The sequence below is a fragment of the Calliopsis andreniformis genome, chromosome 6, assembly GCF_051401765.1.
Source record: "Calliopsis andreniformis isolate RMS-2024a chromosome 6, iyCalAndr_principal, whole genome shotgun sequence".
In the NCBI taxonomy this organism is placed as follows: domain Eukaryota; kingdom Metazoa; phylum Arthropoda; class Insecta; order Hymenoptera; family Andrenidae; genus Calliopsis; species Calliopsis andreniformis.
In genome coordinates this window covers 2,154,210-2,176,572 of record NC_135067.1, presented here as the reverse complement: position 1 = coordinate 2,176,572, position 22,363 = coordinate 2,154,210, and the positions used below count along the sequence as shown (strand labels likewise).

Sequence of the window (22,363 nt, the reverse complement as noted above, 5' to 3'; positions counted from 1 at the left end):
CAGGTAATTGAATTCTACAAGCTTGTCGTCGTCTTTTTTCACGTGATATCGAAGTAGAGAACTCCCACGTTCGATTAAAACATAGGGCATTGCGAACAATACATAACCCTTAAAGAAGTTTAATATTTTCCAATACTTTTTCGAGGAGATCGTGAAGTTCTGCGAAAGTGGAATCAAAATTTCTGCCTCAAGAGTAGGTTGATACCGAAATTGTTATATCTATATCTAGTTTTATCTTTGCTTCTTTTTTTAGGAATTGTAGATGATTGTAGACAGATAATGAAAATGATTAAGAAGTTGTAATATTCTGAGAAGATTTAAACTAGAAATAGTAAAATATCAAACTTACAAGTTTTTGGAGAAGTATCTACACAAATCGTAGAAATAACTTATATTTATTACTTTAATTTATAATCTATAGTTGAGAATTACAGATTTATAATTTGTAACTGTGAAAAAATAATGTTTGTAAAAAATAAAGTGTGCACAAGGAATAATTGTATCAGTCATTTTTATTGCTCTAGTAGTGTTAACTACAAGCGTTAACGAAACTTTATCCGACTATAGAATACGACGAAATTTATATGAAATGATTTTCTTTTTTAGCGGAAAATTACTTCGAGAATGAGATATAAGCATTTAAAATTATGATATTTTATATTTTCTGAATACGAATGGTAAGAAATGTCAAATACATAAACTGATTAGTTTTATTTAGTCCGTCACTGATTTACAAAATAAAATGAAAATTCTTTAAACCACCTCATTACGATCCGTAAATACTATGCAAAATGACTTCTGTATTTGTAGTTTTGCTGTTTTATTGTTGCAAAATTATATGCAAGAAATAAAAATATAATTTTGCCAGTTTTTCTTCTTCCCAAGGAAGAAAATTTCGATGTAATCAAAATCGTTAAACTTAGGTATTTCCTTTGTAAGATTTAAACATCTTAATCTGGTTGTAATTTAAATACCTGTAATTTAAAAATATCATAAGATAAACTTAAATTTTTTTTTTCACTTAATTTAAAACTGACTTAGAAATAGCTTTGCTTCTACTTAAACTTAAATTTAACGTATGTAGACTTTGCCCTAATAATGTAGAACTAATTTAAACATAACCTACTTTGAATCTAATTTAATAATCTTGATTAACATACACATTTTTAATTAAACTACAATCTAATAATGTACCTAAACTAATTTAAGCCTAACCTAGAACTCGAGTACAATTTAAACCTAATCTAGACATCATTTAAATCGATAGTGACATAAAGCACAATAGTACTTCATCGTCCGTTGTCCTTGGCTTTCTGACCGATTTGAAGGTGCTGCATTGAGCGTGGGAAAACTAGAACGGTCCGCATCGCCACAGATTTTGGTTCCGCGATCTTTAAGAAAGGCTTTAAGTCGAGAAGCGGATGCACAGGCTTTCCTTTGAGACTCATTCTTTCATGGAATATTCATGGCCTTCCTTTATTCCTGGTTTTTGATATCATAGCTGGTAGATGAAATTGTTTGGAACTTGTCCTGGACCTGGCATTGTTCGCCGCAAAGTTGCATAGTTAGTAGAAAGGTCTTCAAGCTCCGCTGCAATAGCTTTAGCTGCATGCATCAGGTTGCTTTATTAGATCCTCTTGAATAAGTTTCCTCGATTAGTAAATGCTACAATAGTGGGTTACTAGTGTAATGGATTTTACTTGTTCTCTCGTGAAAGTAGCAAGAAAAAGGAGGGTCGCGTATTCATTAAATACTTAAGCAACGAGAAAATTCCTACAAGGATTCCTCGCATTAATTACATGAGAAATTTCATCAGCAGGAGATGACAAGGCACAACTCGAGTGCCCATTCATCAGCAAACTTTACGCGTTCCAGCAAACGCATTCTATTAATCGACAATCTACTCAAAGAATCTCGCAAATTGTCTATGGGCGATGAAGAGGTCAGCGAGAAAATAGCTCCCAAAAGGTAGAGGATAGATTTATTGAGTGGTTAGCGTTGATAACATGTCATGGTGGACTTATCCAGTGCGATCAAAATGCGCAGAAGTGGGTCGAGTGACGAGACAACAACTGCCAAACTGTCGACTGGCCTATCTCTGACCTGTTATTGTCGCCGTGGAAACGGAAGTACATCACGAAGGCCGAGGAGCAAGTTCAAGTGAGTTGCATGTAGACGCGAATCCTCGATTTACGAATCGATGTGTTGGGGATGTTAAAGTGGAACGACTCTAAACCGAGAATACAGCTGATAATACACCTATCGTTTATCACGTGCTAGGTGTGATCGTTTTTTACAAAAAATCCAATCTGCACGCAAATGAGTCTTTTTACGGGTCTCATAGCTGAGTGTTACATGAAATTGGGAACTGATAGTGATTAAATGTGATTGAAAGATAGCTGCCAGATTTGGCAAAAGGAGAAGTTCGAGGGGCGTTGCACAAGTGTCGTAGCACTGAAATATGTAAGAACTTACATGAGAATAAACTACATGAAGTAATATTTTCTGATTTTTATGAAATTTAACAGGTTTGTAGAGTAGCCGAAAATATTCGACATCTATTTTCTTATCTCGGTAAATATCCACGCTCAGTGGGTGAAAATCGCCCTCAAAGTTAGTAGTAGAAATTATATTTCACTTGTTACTATCTCGTAAGCGATTGGATGTAAAAAAAAAACTTTAAATTAATCGATTATGTACTTTTGAACGTTAAATCAATCTGTGTAAACAGTTTTTGAATATATCTACTTTAACAAATCTTTTTGAAATTATTCATTCCAAGCCAGTCTCACGAAACGCGGAGAAACTATGATTGCAATTATTTTCTTCACAATGTAAAGATTCAAAATTCCAAAATATCTGCATTTTGTGTTTTAGTCTATAATATGCACATACAAATTTGTAAATAACTTCAATATAACATTTTATCCCCAAAAATGATCGAAAATATGTAATTTTTCAGAATGTTTCTTAAACAAATAGATACTTTCAAAAACCGTTTACATAAATAGATTCGATGTTTAAAAATATAAAATCGTCTTATGAAAAGTTTTTTCTATATCTAATTGCTTTTGAGATATTAGACGAAATATGTTAGATTATCTGGAAATAATCAAGGAACAAAAACAAGTATCGAAGGATACGGAAAGTGTATTTCGACCTCGAAATTTGGAAGTGATTTTCACCCTTTTAACGTAAATATGGGCTGATATAAAGAAATACCTGTCGAACATTTTCGGTTACTCTACAAACATGCCAGATTTCATCAAAATCGGAAATTATCATTTCGGGTAAATAGTTCCCTTATTAGTTCAGTGGAACTTTGATTAACAAAACTTTGAATATTCAAAATTTCTGTCATTTAGGATAGTGGATATCGAGTATAGTAGGATATTAATTAAGCCTTGAACAATGAAGTAATAATAGTTTGCTGAAGAAAATAAAGCTAGCTATCGAAAGGATGTTTCAGGTTTGAATCTCATGGTGGTAGCCTTAGTTTAGTCTTGAATTCTTAGGGTCATTTTTATGAGCATATTGGTTGATGGTGGTAGCAAGTAATCGCTACTGAATGAGGGTTTTACACGAAGACCTATGTACATATACTGTATGAGTATCTTATAAATATATAATTATTGAAAAAATGTCTAAAATATGCGTTGTGTGTTTGATTTGAACTATTCTATTGACTTCATTGCGTCTGACCTTACTAATGCACGTTAGTAATACATACAATAAAGACTCTCCTATTTAACAGCACTATACTGTACACGAAGAGCACCAGACGTCAGCGTACTCGATAGGTATACATACGTATACCTATCCATAATAGCATTGATACTGTGCTGTGAATATTTTATCGTTGATCTGGTGCTGTTCATGTCCTATGACGTGAATAGCCATAAATTCTTACATCTCACACATTTAAGATGCATTTTATGTATATATATATTTAAGTTAGTAACTCTTTCAATTCAGAAATTTTATATCAAGAACAGTTGAAGAAATAAAATTTGTATTTGCATTTATACTTATTTACACGATTCAATAAGTTTTTAGAGTTTAGTTTTGAAGAAGGCTGGCAAATTATAACAATTTTAATTATAATGAATTTTGTCAATCAAACAGAGAATAACAGCAAATGATAGCAGAAACCATTGAATGTAAAAAAGACTTTAAATAGTTGTGTAATGCAAACAGTTTTTGAAAGTATCTATATGTTTAAAAAATATGAAAAATAATGCTGAAAAATAACATTTTTCATCGCTATATGCCAAAATAGAAAACAGGGATTTAGAGTTTTAAATTTCTTTTAAAAGAAATTATCACGTAAAAACTTTGGGAATTAAAATATGATATTTCGCAACATCTCTCCTATTACCATGATGTTGCACTTACTAGTTATTATTTTCTGAAACGCGAATCTAAATAATTTGTTAACGAAAAAATGACCTGTAAAAGTATCATAATAAATTACTGTATTGGAAACTCTATTAAAAAATACGACATCCTATGCACCAATTTCGTATTTTCGATTGTGTTTTATTGTTCAGTTATAAAGCTTTAGAAATGTAGACTTTTAGATTCTTACTGACGAGTAACCTATCATTTACCGATCGCTTCGAAACTATACATTCGTTCCTTACGTTTCTATAGGATTTTCGGAAAGCTTTCAATAATAAATTGCATGTTGGCTGCTGTTATACTGCCATCGCATTTAAATTTGAGCGGTAATTAATAATAATAGGCAGATTACTGCTGTAAACGTGGCAGAAGATTGTGCAGTATTATCATAACGTTTTAAGTCTTTATTAAGTAATGGACTGCAGATTTTTATGCATTTATGAGAAAGTTCAGTATATAAAAAGTACAGAATCCATATACTATTCAAACATGTATGAAATGTCCAAAATTACATATACTTTATAATTTTTAAAGGGTGAAACGAATTCTTAATTAAGTTTCATTTCTCTAATTGTGATTATGACTACATGAACTTGTATAAACCTCCGCGGTCTGTTAATTAAAAGTGAAGTGAGAATAGACAAATATATGTATTTCGAACAAGAAACAAATGTTTTTTACATCATGACTCAGTCATTGTTCGATTGATCTACAAGTCAGTGGGAACTTCCATGATGTTTTTGTAAAAACATTTCCTTTTCAATTGGACCTTTGTTGCAAGTTCATCGCTATTTCTACCATCTCTGCTTCACTTCTTAAAATTCTCCTAATATTCTACCAATCTTGTTTCTGACAAAACAAATACTTACGCATTAGTGACAATGCAAATTAACTTTAAACACTTATTTTTCATACTTTATAAACTTATTGATAGCAACATGACACAATAACGACAAAGTCGTTAGTGTCAGGCTATAGTAAATGAAGACTGTATTCTAATACTCGATCTATTGGTCCAAAGCTGGAGTCATTTTTTACTTATAGTGGCGTATCACCTATGACTTCAGCATGGTATTAAGAGGGTTAAGTAGCCTCTTCCAATGTAGCATTGTATGGAAATTAAGAGTGTCACCGGTGCTAATTAGTTAATCCCCGATCTTCCACGCAAACGCTATTAACTTTCTGAGAGATCCGCTACATATATCATTGCTTCGTTTCTAAAATATTCCTTTGTTTCAATTCCCAAAAAGTTTCATCTAGTTTTCCGACGAAATATTATTAGAAATGATATATGAATTTATCTTCAGTATCTAGGAACAGCGAGAAAACAAAGATCATTTCATGAGCCGAAAAGAGAGTGCACTAAATCCATCCTGGGATACATTGAAACCTCTGGTACTGGTTGGTACGTTAAGAGAGCACAAGAAATTTGCATCCAGGTCGCAGCCAGCTCTGCAACGAGACTGAATGGAATACAACGGCGAGAATGGTGAAACGTGGACGGTCACAGCTGGCCGGGCGTTAATCCCCCGCCATGCAAATTTCTTTCCAGTTTTTCCCTTGGGTGACTGCGAAGCGCGTCACATGCTGAAAGGCAAGTACTTCAGTGGAAACATTTGTTGCTAGAAAATAGCCTATGTTACCAAGTGCACGGATTTTCAGAAACAATCAGTAAGCAAACCAGAAAAAATACAGTAAGCAATTGTCCATTGTTAGATAAACGCTTAGAATCGTTAGGTATTTCCATGACAAAGGCTTTTCACCACATCTTTCATTCCAAAGTATGTACATCGTCGTACAGAGTCAGAATTTCTTATCTAAGAGTAGTCATGTGAGGACTCTAGTCATCCTCTTCTTACAACAGAGCTGGTGTATTCAAGACCTAAGATAGCACTCTTATGGGAAGGTTCTGGTGTAAACATTTAGAAAAAAGTCATTCTTAGGATTTTTTATAATGAAATCAATATGATGGCAATCTGTTGTTTTTGGCGTTCTATTATTATCTTTTGAGAACATAAAAAGTTGCATACTTTTTTATTTTGCTCAAGTCCATATCGCGTGCTACAGTTGTCTTCGAAAAGTTCTTTTTGAATGGTAAAACGTCTAGCATTTCGGCTTTAAATCAGAATTCGGAAAATTGAATATATTCTTAAACTGCATATAATTTTCGAGGCAGTGAACCTATCAAAATATACAAAACAAAATTTCTCTTTTCTTTTTTTTTTAAATTAAATATCATTTTCATACACATTTCTTGAAAATTAATAAACTTGGAAAAACTGAAAATATCATATGTTCACTGCATACAGAAAAAGTATATTTTTTAATTAAAAAAAAATTCATTTAAATCCATTACTTAGTTTTTGAGGTATTCACCCTATCAATCATTCGAAAAATGATATTTCGAGAAAAACCTATTTGAAGTTGAGTCTCTGATAGTGAGCAGCTGCTACTTAAAAGTCTATAATTTTGTTAATTTTTAGAATTTGCTTTCGTTAAAAGTAGCAATTTCCTTTTTTTTATTTTATACTTATAAAGTATTCAGTTTTGTACTTCAGTTGCACTTGCAAATAGTTAAATAAAATTGTTAGATCACTTACATCTTATCAGATCAATTAATCTAATACTTAATTGTAGTTAATGTTGTTTACAGAAACCAAATTATTGTATATAGATATTGTTCAAGTATAATTGATCCATGGCGTTTTTTCCCCAGGTTCTTTAATACATCTGTACCAAATATTATGTTGTACAGTGTTGAAATTTAGTTACAACTGAGTACTAAAAAGGCTAAAATATAATAAAAAGAAATTTTTAAAATTGTGGTTTCAAGCATAAGAAGTTGATGATATAATTATTGGTCCGTATTAATTTTATTGGGGCCATTCTAGACCGGATGTGACCGAAAAATCGCTAAAGAAACTGATTTGATGGTGAACGTTTATTGATCTGTTATACTATATTGCTTTAAAATAAGTATGACGAAAATTAAAAAAATGTGGTTCAGAAGCTAAGGACTTGCAACGGTTACTTTGAGCTGGTTCTAGAAAAATAAAAAAATATCCTAAAGTACTGGTTTAGTTAGAATAAGTTTAATCTTTAAGTGGTGATCACAGTTTTAATATAATTAGTGATGACTTGACGTCATATCGACTCTGTATCAATAGTGGTGACTTGACGTCAAATTGACTCTGTATCGATAGTGATGATTTAGCGTCAAATTGACTCCGTATCGTTAATAGTGACATGATGATAATTTGTCATATCTTTAGATGGAAGCATATTTTACTTATATTAAAAAGCTACTATTTGCTATTCTCTAGATAATTTTATTATACTTATAACATTTCATAAATGAAATGTATCTTTGTTAATACAATTACAATAATGATATTTATTTCGATAAACTTAACAATAATGCAACAATATGTTTTAATACAAAATTAATAATTTGCAGAATAAAAATTAATCAATATTCTGTACATCAAAATCAATAGAAATTAGTAATTGGCAGAATAGAAATTAATTACAAAGAAAACATAAACATTTACAGTACTTATGTAGAGTCAATTTGACGTACATCACTAGTGTTAGGAGTTAACTTGATAGTGCATCACCATTCTAAGGTTAACTTAATTTTATTTTTTATTAAATTTCCATGAAATATGTAAAAGAAACAAAGTAATGAGAATATAAGCTTTATTGAATCTGTTTAATAGTCACCAAACGTAAACGTGAATATTTTCATAGGAAAATCTCTATAAATCGATTATGAATTAGGTCCGTCAATGAAGAAATACCTTTTCTGTTAAAAATCGTGGATATACGTCTCGAATAAAGTAAAACTGGAAAAAAGAAAAAAGAAATTTATACATCAAGCAGTTGCAATTAAATGAAATTCAGATTGATAGGCAATGGGTCTAAAATAATCAGTGAACCTTTCCACGTTTCTTCTGTCAACATCCATAAATCTAAAGCTGTCCTACGACTGAGAATATTAATCTCACTCGATAGGAGATGCAGTACAGGAATTCCCTCCTCCTCAGTTTCTATTTTCGAAGCGCTACCTACGCATACGTAGCTAAAGCGCATACTTGCGTATCTTCGGAAGTACACGAGCCAAGAAAAGAAGTTTCTGTATTTCTTTTCAGAAGCATCGCGAAGCAAAGGGGAAGTTCAGAAGTTATGATGTCCTATTTCAATTCCTTAACCAAGCGAAATGCAGACCAGAGCGGATGTCTTTCAGCTCTGTGCTAGATTTGCTTCCAGTTTTTCTATTTTAGTGGTGAGCGAAGTACGAGACACTATCAGCGGAAAAAAACCCTTCACCGTTTAAATTTCTCGATATGTAATTTCTCTTGTAAACATTTTCTACGATAAAATAACTTGGAAAGTAGCTGGATCGAATTTCTTCTTGCGTTTAAACGCTAGGGGGTAGTCGTCCGCGGACGTGGGAGGATTGAAATGGGCCAGTTTAGCTGGAAGCATACAAGTACTTTGAAAATAAGTAAACGAAACGGTTCGATGAAGATAGAGAGACATATGAAAATCATTTTCAAAGTTTGCTTTTGCACAAGAAGTTTGAAAATGTTTCTGATTCTTGTAATTGGAAGAAGTATTCATTATATCGCCGATTAAGAAGAAAAAAGTAGCGATACTTTCGCTGTCTTTACTGGATTTTGTAAAAGAAAATAGTGCCGAGTCGTTTGGAGACCCAAAAGAATTGCTTTTTTTTCTTTAATATTTTTAGAACATAACTATTTAAAAAGTAGTATTCCAAATTTTTATAATAATTTGTCAAAAATTTGCTGTTGCAAGTACGCTGTCTGTACAGTCGACATACAATGACGCAAACTGTACGTCTACTGATTATCAATTTGTATTTTTTCGGAAATGCAAGCCGTCATCTTCTGGTCGTTAAACGATTATTCCTTTTTACGAATCTGTTTTGACAGCCAAATAGTATGCATTGTTTGAGAATATGACTTAATGTTTACGATTTTCAAAAAAATAGACCTATTACTTTACGACACGTTTTATAGTGTTACGGCAAAGTATTGTCACATGATAGGAAAGATAAGTATTAACCGTCGTCTCTTTTTCTTGTCCAGCAGAAATTTTTAAAGAATCAGAAATAACGGATAGAAAAAACTAAAATCTTTGAATCTCGCGACTAGAGAACAGAGAAGGAGTATCAGAAAGTGAATGTACATAAGTACATACTTAGAAATGCAAAGGTACCTACTCTGAGCGCATTGAATTCTCTCTTTGGTGAGTCCTTGCTCCATACTTGAGTATTATCAAAATAAGCTACTTCAAAATGACCGTTAAAATAATATCTGTATTATCTTATTTTACGAAACATTATTGAAATAATCATGTTAGTATATGAACAAGCAAATAATTTTTTTTTAGATTATTCTGTTATTTGATTTTCGAATACAATAATTTCTTATTTTACTTTTAACTTAGTCAAATATTTAATCAAATAATTTCATGAATACTCAACATGGATGTCTTTTTGATGAATTCCGTAAAGCAAGAAACAATTATATTGTTTTTTCTTTGAAGCAAATAGTATTAAAGATAAATGTAATTACTTATTATCGTAAAGATTCTCGAATTCTAAGTTTAATAGTTAAAAAAAATAGTTTGAAATTAATTTAGTTTAACAACCGCTTATGTCTAATTGTTTAGTACTTTATTTCAGTTAATTAACTCAAACAAAAATTTATTTGAATTTAATTTATTGAATCTAAAAATTCTGAATACAAAACAAAGTTATTTTTTTGGAGTTATTTGTAGAATAAAAATAATAAAGTACTCGAAAGTTTATTATTTCAAATAATTGTTTGTTATTTTATTTCGAATATAATGTGCTCAAGCCTGCATTGTTCGTTCAAGGTGTTAAGAAATGCCTTTCTACTTCAATTCTGTGTACGCTTTTCTGGATTATAAACAAATGAGACAGATGGACTTTAAATATTTAAAAGATAGCGAAGTAGGTTCAAATTTGGTGTAATAGAATATAATATGTGATAAATTGATGTGAGCAAACCAGAATGAAACCTTCGAGGGTTCATTCGAGACGAATATGAAGAATTCGCCAATATGATACAAATACTAACAATCAATCTAATTGTCTGCAGTTTTATAATTCGAATCTTAAATTATCGAATCTTAAAATTTCTCGAATATTAAATTAGAACAGTAGCTGATTTATTGAAAAGCTGAATTCCTGCCAACTTCAGATCTGGCTGAATGTCCTTCGATTGTTCCTGCCAGTTTAGAACTACATAAATACAATAGTATACATTCTATCTCATTGACGATCTAAAATCTAAACCGACTATTGATATCTTTCATTTTTGAAGCGTTGAGATGGGTAATATTTTGTGTTAACACTCCGTGTACGGGCATTTGTTATATATCTATCTCTATGGATACGCGTCAATTTGACGCACAAGCAAAATGATACATTTTTTTTCAAAAAACAACGTAATTATACACTATTAGTTTGAACATGAAACTGATAAATAAAAAATGAAATAAAATATTAAATTATTTATTTTAAATTAAATGTGAGGTATCGGGTTCACAAAATGTTGCTGCTCGCCATATTGTTTATTTTACTTTTGACGATTACTTTCTTGAAGGATTAACTCTTTTATTACATTTAGGTTTATTGCTGCAGTGAGTGCGTGAAGCCAATCTACTAGCATCAATGTTTATTTTACTATTGCGTCAAATTGACGCATATCCGTAGAGATAAATATATCACCAAAAGAATTTCAAAATTAGAAGGTTTTGAAGAAAATGAATTTAGATATATATTTGCCTCGTTGAATGGAGAAAAAAATGTAAATGATTTACGTAATTTTCCTCATAAAATTCGAAATGCGTCAAAATGATGTGTTCCGCAAACGGAATGTTAAAAAACTTAGTTACACCGTTTCCAAAGTATTCCTGCATTTACTATTTTGAATAATGTACGAGTCCTAAGTCCATGTATCTTTGAGAGTATACGGTCGTCAATGTGTTAATATGTAATAAAATTTAGTGTTTACTAAGGTAATGGAGTGATTTCTGAATTTCCTTGATTTTTGTATGACTGTCAGTGTGTCATCAGTCCAGGTTTATCAACTGCAGACTGCTGATACACTCATCAACAATATTGACTGTTCGACTTCCACAGTTTGGCTATAGAATTTGAGTCGCTACGTAACGTACCTACTAATCGTGACAGGACTTTCGTTCCTCCTATTGTTCTATCTCTGAAGTTAATTATGTTATGCTTCTCCTAAAGTTTTCAAAAGTACTTTCGTGTAAGTGTAACAAATTAATTGAAAGCTTGTCATTTTTCGAAATAAATAAATAAGGCGATAAAAGCAGTCTTTTTTCGAACTTCGAAAGGATCAAACATATTCAGTAGTGAACATGCACGAGCAAAAGGATTCGCATGAAATGTAACTGATGTAAATCATTTCACAATCATGACAGCATCGACGAGTGAAATTGTTTGACTTTACGTTTGACGTTGACTTACATGATTTGTTATTTGCAAAAATTGCAAAAGGAATATACTACGCAGTTTAGAGAAGCTAGCCATAGAGGACTCGCTCTTAAAATAATTCTCACCCGTGGTTGTGATGTATGCAGTATAAATTCTGAATTGTTAATCAACGAAACAGCCTGTAAAATTAACAGACGGATTGTGCTGGTTATGCGATTATTAGGTGTGTGTGTGAGTAGATTAGATTTATTTTGCGGATTAATGAGCCTTGGATGTGGCGTATTAATGTCTACATATAAAAGTGGCTTGAACAACATATGTGAAACAATTAAAGCTGTTTTTTCAGTTACTGTTACAGAAAGTTATCGAAGGAGAAAAGAAGAAGAATACTGAAAAGGGCAGATCCATTTTGAACCTGTATCAGGAGCTTGAGGAATATTAAAATAGCTGCGCCACGAATCACACAGGATCATCTTTTTCGGATCAGAAGAACTTCAGAGTTCCATGTATGTACTTAAGAATTATGATGGAAGTGACGACTCTGAGACATTTAATGGCAACCTGGACTTGCAATTGTATTGAAAGGAAGTCACAGTAAAGAAAAGTGAAAATATCAATCATGTCCGAGAAAGAAATTTTAGTACAACATTGAAAGCATATTATTTCATACATTAAAACCTTTGGAATCAAATCAACTTTTTAAAAATACTATTGAATTTTTCAAAAAACTGCTCATTTGGATTAATAGATTTTTCTAGAAAAATTTGATGGATGTGCTTTTTTTCACGATTCTAACGATTCAACCCCTTTAAAGGACTTTTACAACTGAGATAAAATACGATCATTTTCCGTTCCTCTTTTGTTTTATATGGAAAGTGTAAAGGGGATCTCTTTGGATGCACTGATGTCACTCTTCTTGAGGGAAGATTTTTCTTCATGAAAGTAAAATGTTGGTATCTACCCTAGGGCAAGCTTCACTCGTTCCTTTTTTACAGCTGAGTTTCTCGAATCAAGCAATTAGACGAAAGTTAAAGGCAATCAAGAACACTTGTTGCTGATCTGAATAAATTAAGTTCACTTTCATCGTCCTCAACGTGTTTGCTCGGGGTTCCCCTGAAGAATCTATAAATAAGGAATAAATAAGAACTCTGTGCAATATAAAATAGGGAACCTACGTAAAATAATTAAAGCTTTTTTTAAAAGGTATGTACAATTGAGATAGAACGCAGAAAATTTATTTTTAGCGAGCCTGTATAAATTGGATTGTACAAGCTCTGTATGGACTTCTAAATACAGAATAATGAGGATTTACACTGAGCGTACGATTACGTGTTGTGGGTTAGAAAGTGGATTACAATTCTAGCTTGCAAATGCACTGAGAGGGCTTACTTCCATGTACCTACATATATGACTCGATGAACTATGTTAATTTCGCCAACAATTAATATTCGGGTCAATATTTCACCGCATGAATGAAACCAGAAATTTGAGAGTGTTTCTAAAACTAAACCTTTAAATTTTTGACAAAAGAAATGAACAAAAGGATGAGAAAAAATGAATTAGAAAACTTGAAATATTCAGCAGAAACGAAAATAATTTTTCGGCTCTTTTCTTAGCTGAAAAATAGAAATCTAAGTAAATGTTAAAATCTATTTCAAATATTCAACACCAAATAGAAGACCGCTATACCTGCATATATTTTTATTCAGTGTCAACCAAAACAAATTCGTTATTTTGATCACCTGATGTGTTTCTTTCTGTGTGGGCATTTGAAGATTTTAGTCTACTTATCATCGATGGAATTACAACAACAAATAGAAACTGTATAAAGTTAGTCACAAAGTTTACATACACTACACATATTATATGGAGGTTCATCTAATTCGCAAAATCTGATTTTAATGAAAGTTTATGTGCATATAGAGAACATATAACAGATTATATGTATATACATGATACAATTTGTTTGAAATAGAATATCACTTTAAGGAGGCGAAATCTACATTTAAAGTTTCAGTGCTTTTGTTTTTTAAATATAATTTTGTAATGACATAAAATACAGCAAAACTTGTCATGTAGAAATGTTCAATTTTTGAAGCTCTATCACTGTGTTGAAAAAAAAGTATTCAGACACAATTGCATTCCAAACATGACAAAATTATGAAAATTTGAGGGTTGATTTCACTCCTGAAAGAGGTTTCCCATCAACAAACAATTTGTTCCATGTATAACCCACTACGTTTTACATGCATACAAACTTTCATTAAAATCAGAATTTTCAAGTTCAGTGAATTTCTTTGTAATATAGCATATGTAAATTTTTATGACTGGCTGCATGCATACAAAGGAAGATATATCGATCATTTGCAATAAGTGTAAAAACACACTTTTGCCCTTTCTATCAAAGGAATTGATTCTAGGGCCTGAATATGTTGTTTAGACATTTTATATTCTTCCTGTTAAGTACTATTGTACTTTAAGTACTAATCTCTAAAGTGTCAGGTTCTATATAAGTAATCAATACCCAGTATAAAAAGGTACAAGTAACGTAATGAAATTGAATCATAAATACTTAATAGAAAGTGAAGAAGATGGATTTCTATGAAGGAGAAATAGTCTTTGTATATCTTTTACATTTATAAGGGACAAATAACAGCAAGAAATCAAATTATTTGAGAAACTGAGAGATTAACTTTGCGAGGACTATTGAATGTTGAAAGTTCCGTATCTTTTACTATACTAATTCTCATCCATGAACACACTATCCATTAATACCACACGAAATTTTTAAAGCGCCTCTTCAATTAAACTTTGAAATACAACAGTGATCTCTGTATTCACAATGAATATAAATCGTCAAATTTTTTTTTACGATCGTTGTATGCAGTCAAGGTATTTCATTGATTTACCAAAGAAAATTAGCGAAACTCGTTGGCTACTTTGAAATCCGAATGCACAAAATTAATTAATCAAAAGGTTCTCGACGAAGCCAAAAAAAGTTCTGAACCTTTCCTAACTACTTCAAGATCCTTGCTCGGATCCTCAGTTGCGGAACACGCTTAATTGCATCTAACATAATTAAGAAATTCTTGAGGAACGAAGAAATCCTTCAATAAACAAGTGAATCGACTGATTATGACATTTCCTATTGGATCATTTAATTATTGCTGTTATTTACGACAAAATAATAACTGTTATTGCGTATATTTGTTGTGGCAGGTATGTAATTCACAATTATTTTTCGAAAGATGAGGAAGGAATAAAAGAACAATGTGGGATGAAAACAGAGAAATGAAAGAATTATACGTTTTACGGAATTTAATTGTTGAATTGTATGGAATTATAAGATGATTAATGCAATGCAAGCGTTTCAGAAAACACTGCCTCATTAAAAAAACAAATGGAAAAGGAGGAATAAAGCTTTTCGTGATATTTTTATTTTATCGTTAGAGTAGAGAATAACCGACTAAAACATTTTTCCATTTGGATTTAGATGAGGTGATCTGTGACACATAACACTACTTAATGAGTAAGAGAAAAACTTCCTTCATTAAAAGCAGTCCAGTAATACGAATTTGAAAATATAGAATAACATTTTTTATCAACAAAATTTGCTTAAGATTTTTTTTACGGGATTTCATTGAGGCTTTTTTAACGGTACTATGTATTTTGTATTACATTGCATATGTATACTGTAGTTGATATCAAGAGGAATCCATCCACCTAATAGTGTACTATGTCCTTCAAGTGACCTTAAACTAAAAAATTTAGATTTAATCAACGGAAACATAACTTGTAAAATGACCTTTTTTTAAATCGAATTAATTATCCATTTAATTATCTTATAAGGTTTTAAACAGCTCTATCAATCGTTTCTGACGGAGTATTTATGTACTCGCGGTAAAGTAAGAGGGCTAAATTAAGGTTTTGTGTGGTTCAGATCCAGGTAATGATCGATAATACTCTTGATAGGTCAATATTACTGCATTCTTAATATGGGTAATACTATATGTATGTACTAGAAGATACCCTATTTTTTGAGAAATTTTTATGCAGGATAACTATTTTCAATTCTTGCTTCTGTAAAAAATGTTTAAAAAAAAAACATTAATAAATTAAAGGTAATCAATTTTAGATTATTAAAATCTAATATATAATAAATAATATTATTTAATAAAAGAATGGGGGCCCCTAATTTGAAATAATTAAATAGGTACCCATGTGACGCAGAAATCACTTGAGAGTCATTAATATACCAAATACTATTTTGAAATTTATTTTCACAGATGTTCACTGTCAATTAATTTGCTTACTACTATATTCAGTTGAACAATTATTTGGTACTCTTATTTGATATAGTCATCTTAAACGAAAAACAGTAATACGTGTTACACATGTTACAATACATGTACAGTGAGCACATTTGATTCTGGTCACACAACTACAACTGTATCAGTGATCTAATTACAATAATACAGAAACAAGAAATGTAGAGCTAGTCCAGAGCGTGCTCATTAATATGCAGTTGTAGTTGCGTGGTCAGAGTCAAATCAGCTGACTGTATGTTCTTTGGTCTACATTTGTATTCACAAAGATTAATGAGGTTATGGTTTATGTTTTATAATTAGATTTAATTTCTTGTATTCATTAGATCAAAACCAAATCAACTAATTTTCATATGCACTTTAATAAGTGATATTTTCAATCATTCACGGCATAACAATATGAGTTTTAAGAATTAAGCATTTTCTACAATATGTATTCTCTTTTAATTCAAGTATATCAACATTTGTACAGACAAATAATTTTAATAAACATATGTAGCGAAAGTCGCGTAATCAAAACTTGTCTATTTATAACTGACAGGTTTTTAAAATACTTTTGTCAAAAGCGAAGCCTTGAGAGAAAACTTAAATTCTATATTTTTCATTAATTGTTTCCATGGAAAATAATTTTCTCTTCTTCAATACTACATTTTGTGGTACAATTCAATATACCTAGCTACTAAAGGAAAGAAAGAAGACTTAAGGAGAAGATAACGTTAGAAAGTGTAGCAGAGAGAAAAATATCTTTAGACCAAATACGCTTAAGGTGCGTAGGATTCACAAAGTCTCTATTAGTTCAGTACAGTGACAAAACAGAAGTCATAAATTCTTTTAGACTCGATAGAAGTCCTTTTATGTTGAATTATCTCACCATACTTATTAACTCGCCATAATTCATAAGGCAGAATTCAAATACTCTATGTTCACACAAAATTTTTCACCAATAACTTTCCCAACTGTTATAATATGTACAAAAAAAAAGAAGAAACGAAAATATTGTTTCGATCAATTTTAAACCCCTCTGCACTCCGGTTTTTTTAATTTCTCGTTTTGAGATTCCCTAAGTCCAACAATACCAAAAAACCAATGTCTAAATTCTGTATGTATAGATGTATGTGTGTGCGAACAAGTATGTACATATGTAAATACCATATCTCGAAGGAGATTAAAGTTACAGAAAATTTTACTCTTACAAGTCTTTATCTCGTGGCAAAATAATTTTTTCAGCACCTGCTTCAGTGCCAAGAATAAAAGATTTCGAGTTCTCATAATAAACTATTTGTTCGGTGCCAGAAAAATATCGCAACCATATCGTCAATTTTTTTCTTTATCCTTTCTATGCTGTGTCGATTGGTAACCATTTCTTAGGCACTTCCAAGAAAATCTCCTTCGAATTGCAGTGTCGAAGCCCCCCTTGGCGAACGCATGCTGCTTGAAAATTACACGCAGAATTCTAATTATTTCCGAATATCCCCATATTCCGCGTCGAGGATGCGCGCGTGCAGGCTAACAAGCAATTTAAATGTGCATTCATCAAAGGTGCGCGCGTGCACAACTTACTGGTCGTGTCGAATCCGTTCTCGAAGGGGCATGGTTGTTTGATCGTGGTTGAGGCTCTGGTTGGTGGCCAACAGAGTAACGAGTCCCATACCGGCTCGCACCACAGCTCTGCAAAAGGAAAGGTTCGATTATCGTCCTGGGATATATCGCCTTGGTGTCAACACGCATTTGCAGTGTAATGCACTTTCAAATTGAACGAGGGAGGCACGGCAAAGCGACTTCTGGGGTTCATCTCGCTTCTACTCTTATAGCTTTTTCTTTTTCTTTCTGTTTCTTTTAATTCTGAGAGTATAAAATACAGCTTCTGGAAAAAATAACTATACACCATGACGTTTTACTTTAAATGGCAATAAGCTGTTGCAACTAATTTTGTATGCTTATATAAGTTATGTAAATTATAGAAACGTATGGTGGTATAATCAGTCTGAAGGAAAATAAAAATGTTAAGTGATTAGAATACTAGTGCTGGGAATTTTACTCTCGCAAACATATCAGTTACTTATCGTCCTTCGATACAATGTCAACATTACCTATATTTTTTATAATTTTCCTATCGCGCTTGTTATAAATTATTGCACTAGTATATGAAGCTTTGAATCTTATAAACCAATGACAAAAGTTATTGCATTACTTGAGTACTAGATAGTGAAGAATTGCCAAAATTTAAAGCTCCCTATCGTTGTTAATACATGTACATTTGTTAAACCTTCTACATCTTTATACTTTTATCTAATTTTATACAAATTGGCATCTAAGTGGTAAAATCTTCTCTCAAATAGGGGATTGTGGGATAATTAAAGTTTCTTCATCTTTGACAACCGATTTATCATATACATAAGCAACAATGTTCGTGATTTTGACATGTAATAACAGAAGGTGTAAATATTTCCCACCAAAGCAAACGAAACTGCATTAAAAAGAGATACATTTCAACGAAGTTGTAGCCGTTTAATGACACATCTACATATTTACTGGTTCTACGCTTTTCATGGATTACAAACACTGTAGAAGGGATGAAATTACGAACACTATTCACCATCCGATACATCACTTCTGAAAGATGAACAAATTTTTATGAATTCATACTCATAACTCTTGTTTAAAGAAAGATTTTATGCTTAAAATACTAATTTTAATGGAATCGAACAAGAAGGTCAAAATGTAAAAGTATCAAGTTTTAAAGGGGTATTCTGGTCTTGACACACATTTTGTAAAGGTCTCTTTAGGAATTTTATAAAGAAATCAGAAAATTGTTTTGTACTAAGCTTCTGCGCAAGTATTTACTAATATTTTTTAAAACGAAAATAAACCTTATCTAAGCTAAATGTCCTTGTATAACATCCTTGTCAACGTCATTGGTGGACATGATTGCAGCCGTTCTGCTAATCTAGAATAAAAGATTAAATAAGCATCTTCATCAGTACGGATGCGGCTATGATGTGAACCAACAGTTTTAAAAAATTTTAATTGTTTCCAATTTTTTTAACATGCTAAAGGCGAGAAAGTGTTTAAAACATTTGAAACTTAAAATTTTAAATGTTACCATTTGTTTAATTTTCAAAATTTTTACTTTGTTTTAATTCAACTAAAACCGTATCCATACTAATGAAAATGCTTATTTACTCATTTTCGTTCGAACTTTCTGATTGCATTAGTGCAAAGTTCTGCAAGGTCTGCGACTTCTGATAATTCTTTATCAGTACTCAAGTCACACAATAAATTTTTCTAGTAGTGTACATTGATGCCTTACTAAAATTGTAAAATGTATGGTTCCATTTAAAAAAATTAACTTGATCTTGAAATCTCTCTCTTCATTTTACCTACACAGAAACTATTTATAATACATGATGTGCCCTGTTAAGTCAAATAACTTTTGTATGGACAATTTTAAGGAGCTCAAAATCACGACATTCTAACAAAAGGGTAATAAAACCATAGGTACTAACAAAAGGAAAATTAATTCCTTCATACATAAATGTATATGTAACGAATAAGCGACTGCAGTTTATGTTTGTGAATAACTTTATAAAGATGTTCCTATTAATGTTGAAGATTTTAAGGGAAGTAGCTCGAAAAAAGTGGATTTGAGATGTACCTAATTGTCATAACCTTGCTAATATTATTACGACATATCACATGTATTCCAAAACTGACGCAACTCAAAAAAGTATATTTTTCAGGAGAAGCTAAAAGCTATTCATGAGCTTATAAACAAGTTACCTAATTAGTAAACGTATAAGAATAGCAAAAAGATAGACTCTAAGAAACATATATTTAATATTATTTTCTAGACTTAAATATTCTTAAGCTTTGAAATCCCTCCTTGTTGAGTCATGACTGTTTTGTTGTTCTTTTCAATCACATAAAACTGAATTATTTTGAGTTTTAGCACTTTTGATATTTCGTTACTATGTACATGTTATTACGATGTACGTATTAGTAATAACCGAATAACAGTTGTAGTAATTTCAATTGTGAGTTTTTATCCTTGATTTTAAGAACTTTCGGAAATAATGAAATAACATTCCTTTTTCTTCACTTCTTAACTTTTTTCTTGAATCTTCGATCTCAATATTAAGTTTATTTGCACTATTAGAAGAATTACTTGTAGTAGACGACTTGTTATTGTTAGTGAAATTCCGATCTATATGTTCACCGAATCATTTCCGTCGCTGTATATTAAAAGTACGCGGTAATACAAATGATTATTTGGTTTTAATTTAGTTATAGGCATGGCAATATACCGTTCAGAATTACATTACACTGTATAAAAACTTTCCTCAGATTCCGATGTAACATATAAATCACTGAAATGTTTAACTGGTGTTCCAAAATTAGTTTCTAACATTGTATCATCTCTTCTTATCAGATTTTTCGAATATTTTTCTTTTGGAACATTATTGCAACAAAATGCACAAAATGTACAAGAAAAAGAAATCCTCTCTTTTTAAGTTCTAGATCAGAAGATCATCTTAATCTTTTCAGCTTTAAGCAATCTAAAGAACAATAGATATGAGATAAAAAATGTTTGCAAACTAGAGCAATTAAAAGACCCAAAGAAATTGTACTTACCACCTTGAGGGGGCACGAAATCTCTGTATCTAGCTCTGCAAAAGTCTTGGGTGTTGTTGCCAAAGGCATCAGAAGTATCCATTTTTCTTCTAATTGTCCATCTTTGAGCCTCTGACTACCACTCGCCAGCCACTACATCTTCACCTTCAACATTGTCCACTCCTTAGATCGACAGAGATTTGAAGCTTGAAAGTCTTTACTATGCAGTTATTACCACCACATATCTTCTCTATGACCACTACACACCCCGAGGATGCACTCCATTATTACCAAAACGGATCATATCTCTTCTTCTTTCAGACACGAATAGGAAAATTGTTTACCAGGTCGAGAAAGACAGAAAAAGAACTTAAGAGGATTCAACTAGACATTCCATAGTATTAAAATATCCAACATATGAATTATGCTTGTGTGTATATCGAGAGAAATCACATTTAAATCTTTAAATTGTCTAGAGTTGGAACAGAGGAACCAGCGTAAATGAATTTTTTCATTTAATTGGATTTATCGACTACTCAAAAAGTTGTCTCCTTGCGAAAACTGGAGAGTTTCCAATCCAGCAGGATATTGGTCCAACTGATACAAATTTCAATTACTGAAAATCTACCAATGGAAATCCGCGAATTCGTGGCGAAAGTTCCCTCTTCTCTTTTCAGCCTTTTTGTCCCACTCTTTTGCCTTCCTTCGGCTTCTTTTCTTTTCCCCAGTGAGGTGAAAACAATCAAGTTCGTCTCTATATACTATATAGGGCCGAATTTTCCTCTGGATCCTCTCTTCTTTTTCCGCGCCTTTCTCTACTGCCTCGTAGGTAACCAATTCGCTCGGCTCTTATTTTCGTATTTCTCCGCACGAAAAAGAACGACGAGAACTTTTTACCGACACTCGAAGCCACTGATGCGGTTTTCAAACGCCGATCCACATCGCTCCGAACGCTTTCTCTTCGGAAAAACGATAATTTTTATCAGCTCACGTTTGTCGTCATTCGTTCTTTACCCTCTTCGAAGTAAAATTATTCGCAGACTTCTCAACAAATTCTTCCCGTCCTTCGTTCTTTATTTTCTTCGAAGTAAATTTATTCGCAGACTTCTGAACTAATTTTTTCACATCCAGTCGACGTCTATATTTTTTATCTTATTCCTTAGAGAATATTGATCTTCTTTTTTAGTTCTTATTGTAATGTTCTGGATGCTTGAAACAGTTAGCAATTCCTTTCTTTTCGAGATATTTTTGAACGTTTTTTAAGATTCTGTATGGTTAAAAATGTTCTTCTTGCCTCAATATGCTGAGAATGAGATCACATGATACTGTTCTTGGAGAAACTTTGTTGCAAGGAAGTTTCCCACGAGACGCTCGGATAGAAAGTAAAAGTATGTTCGAAATTCACGCGTTTACCGGCTTTTTCACTTGTTGTCGGTGTCTGCGCTTGTATCTTCGTTAATAATACTTAATTATGTGGAAACGATGTTTGTCTGCAACAGAAAAAAGAGTATAT

General features: G+C 31.9%; 1 protein-coding gene across 3 annotated transcripts in view; it reads right to left on the bottom strand.

Annotated features, from left to right (window-relative positions):
• The window catches only part of Pdfr (Pigment-dispersing factor receptor), an 84,150-nt gene extending 62,776 nt beyond the window's left edge, over positions 1 to 21,374 (bottom strand). For all 3 annotated transcript variants that reach the window (XR_013002249.1, XM_076381610.1, XM_076381609.1), the window contains exons 1-2: positions 20,872 to 21,374; positions 17,800 to 17,907 (exon numbers count right to left, since the gene is read on the bottom strand). Coding sequence is in view for 2 of the 3 variants with exons in the window: in XM_076381610.1 (XP_076237725.1) it covers positions 17,800 to 17,907; positions 20,872 to 20,953 (190 nt within the window). In the remaining variant the exon portion in view is untranslated. The remainder of the gene's footprint in view (positions 1 to 17,799; positions 17,908 to 20,871) is intronic.
• Positions 21,375 to 22,363: the final 989 nt, after the last annotated feature.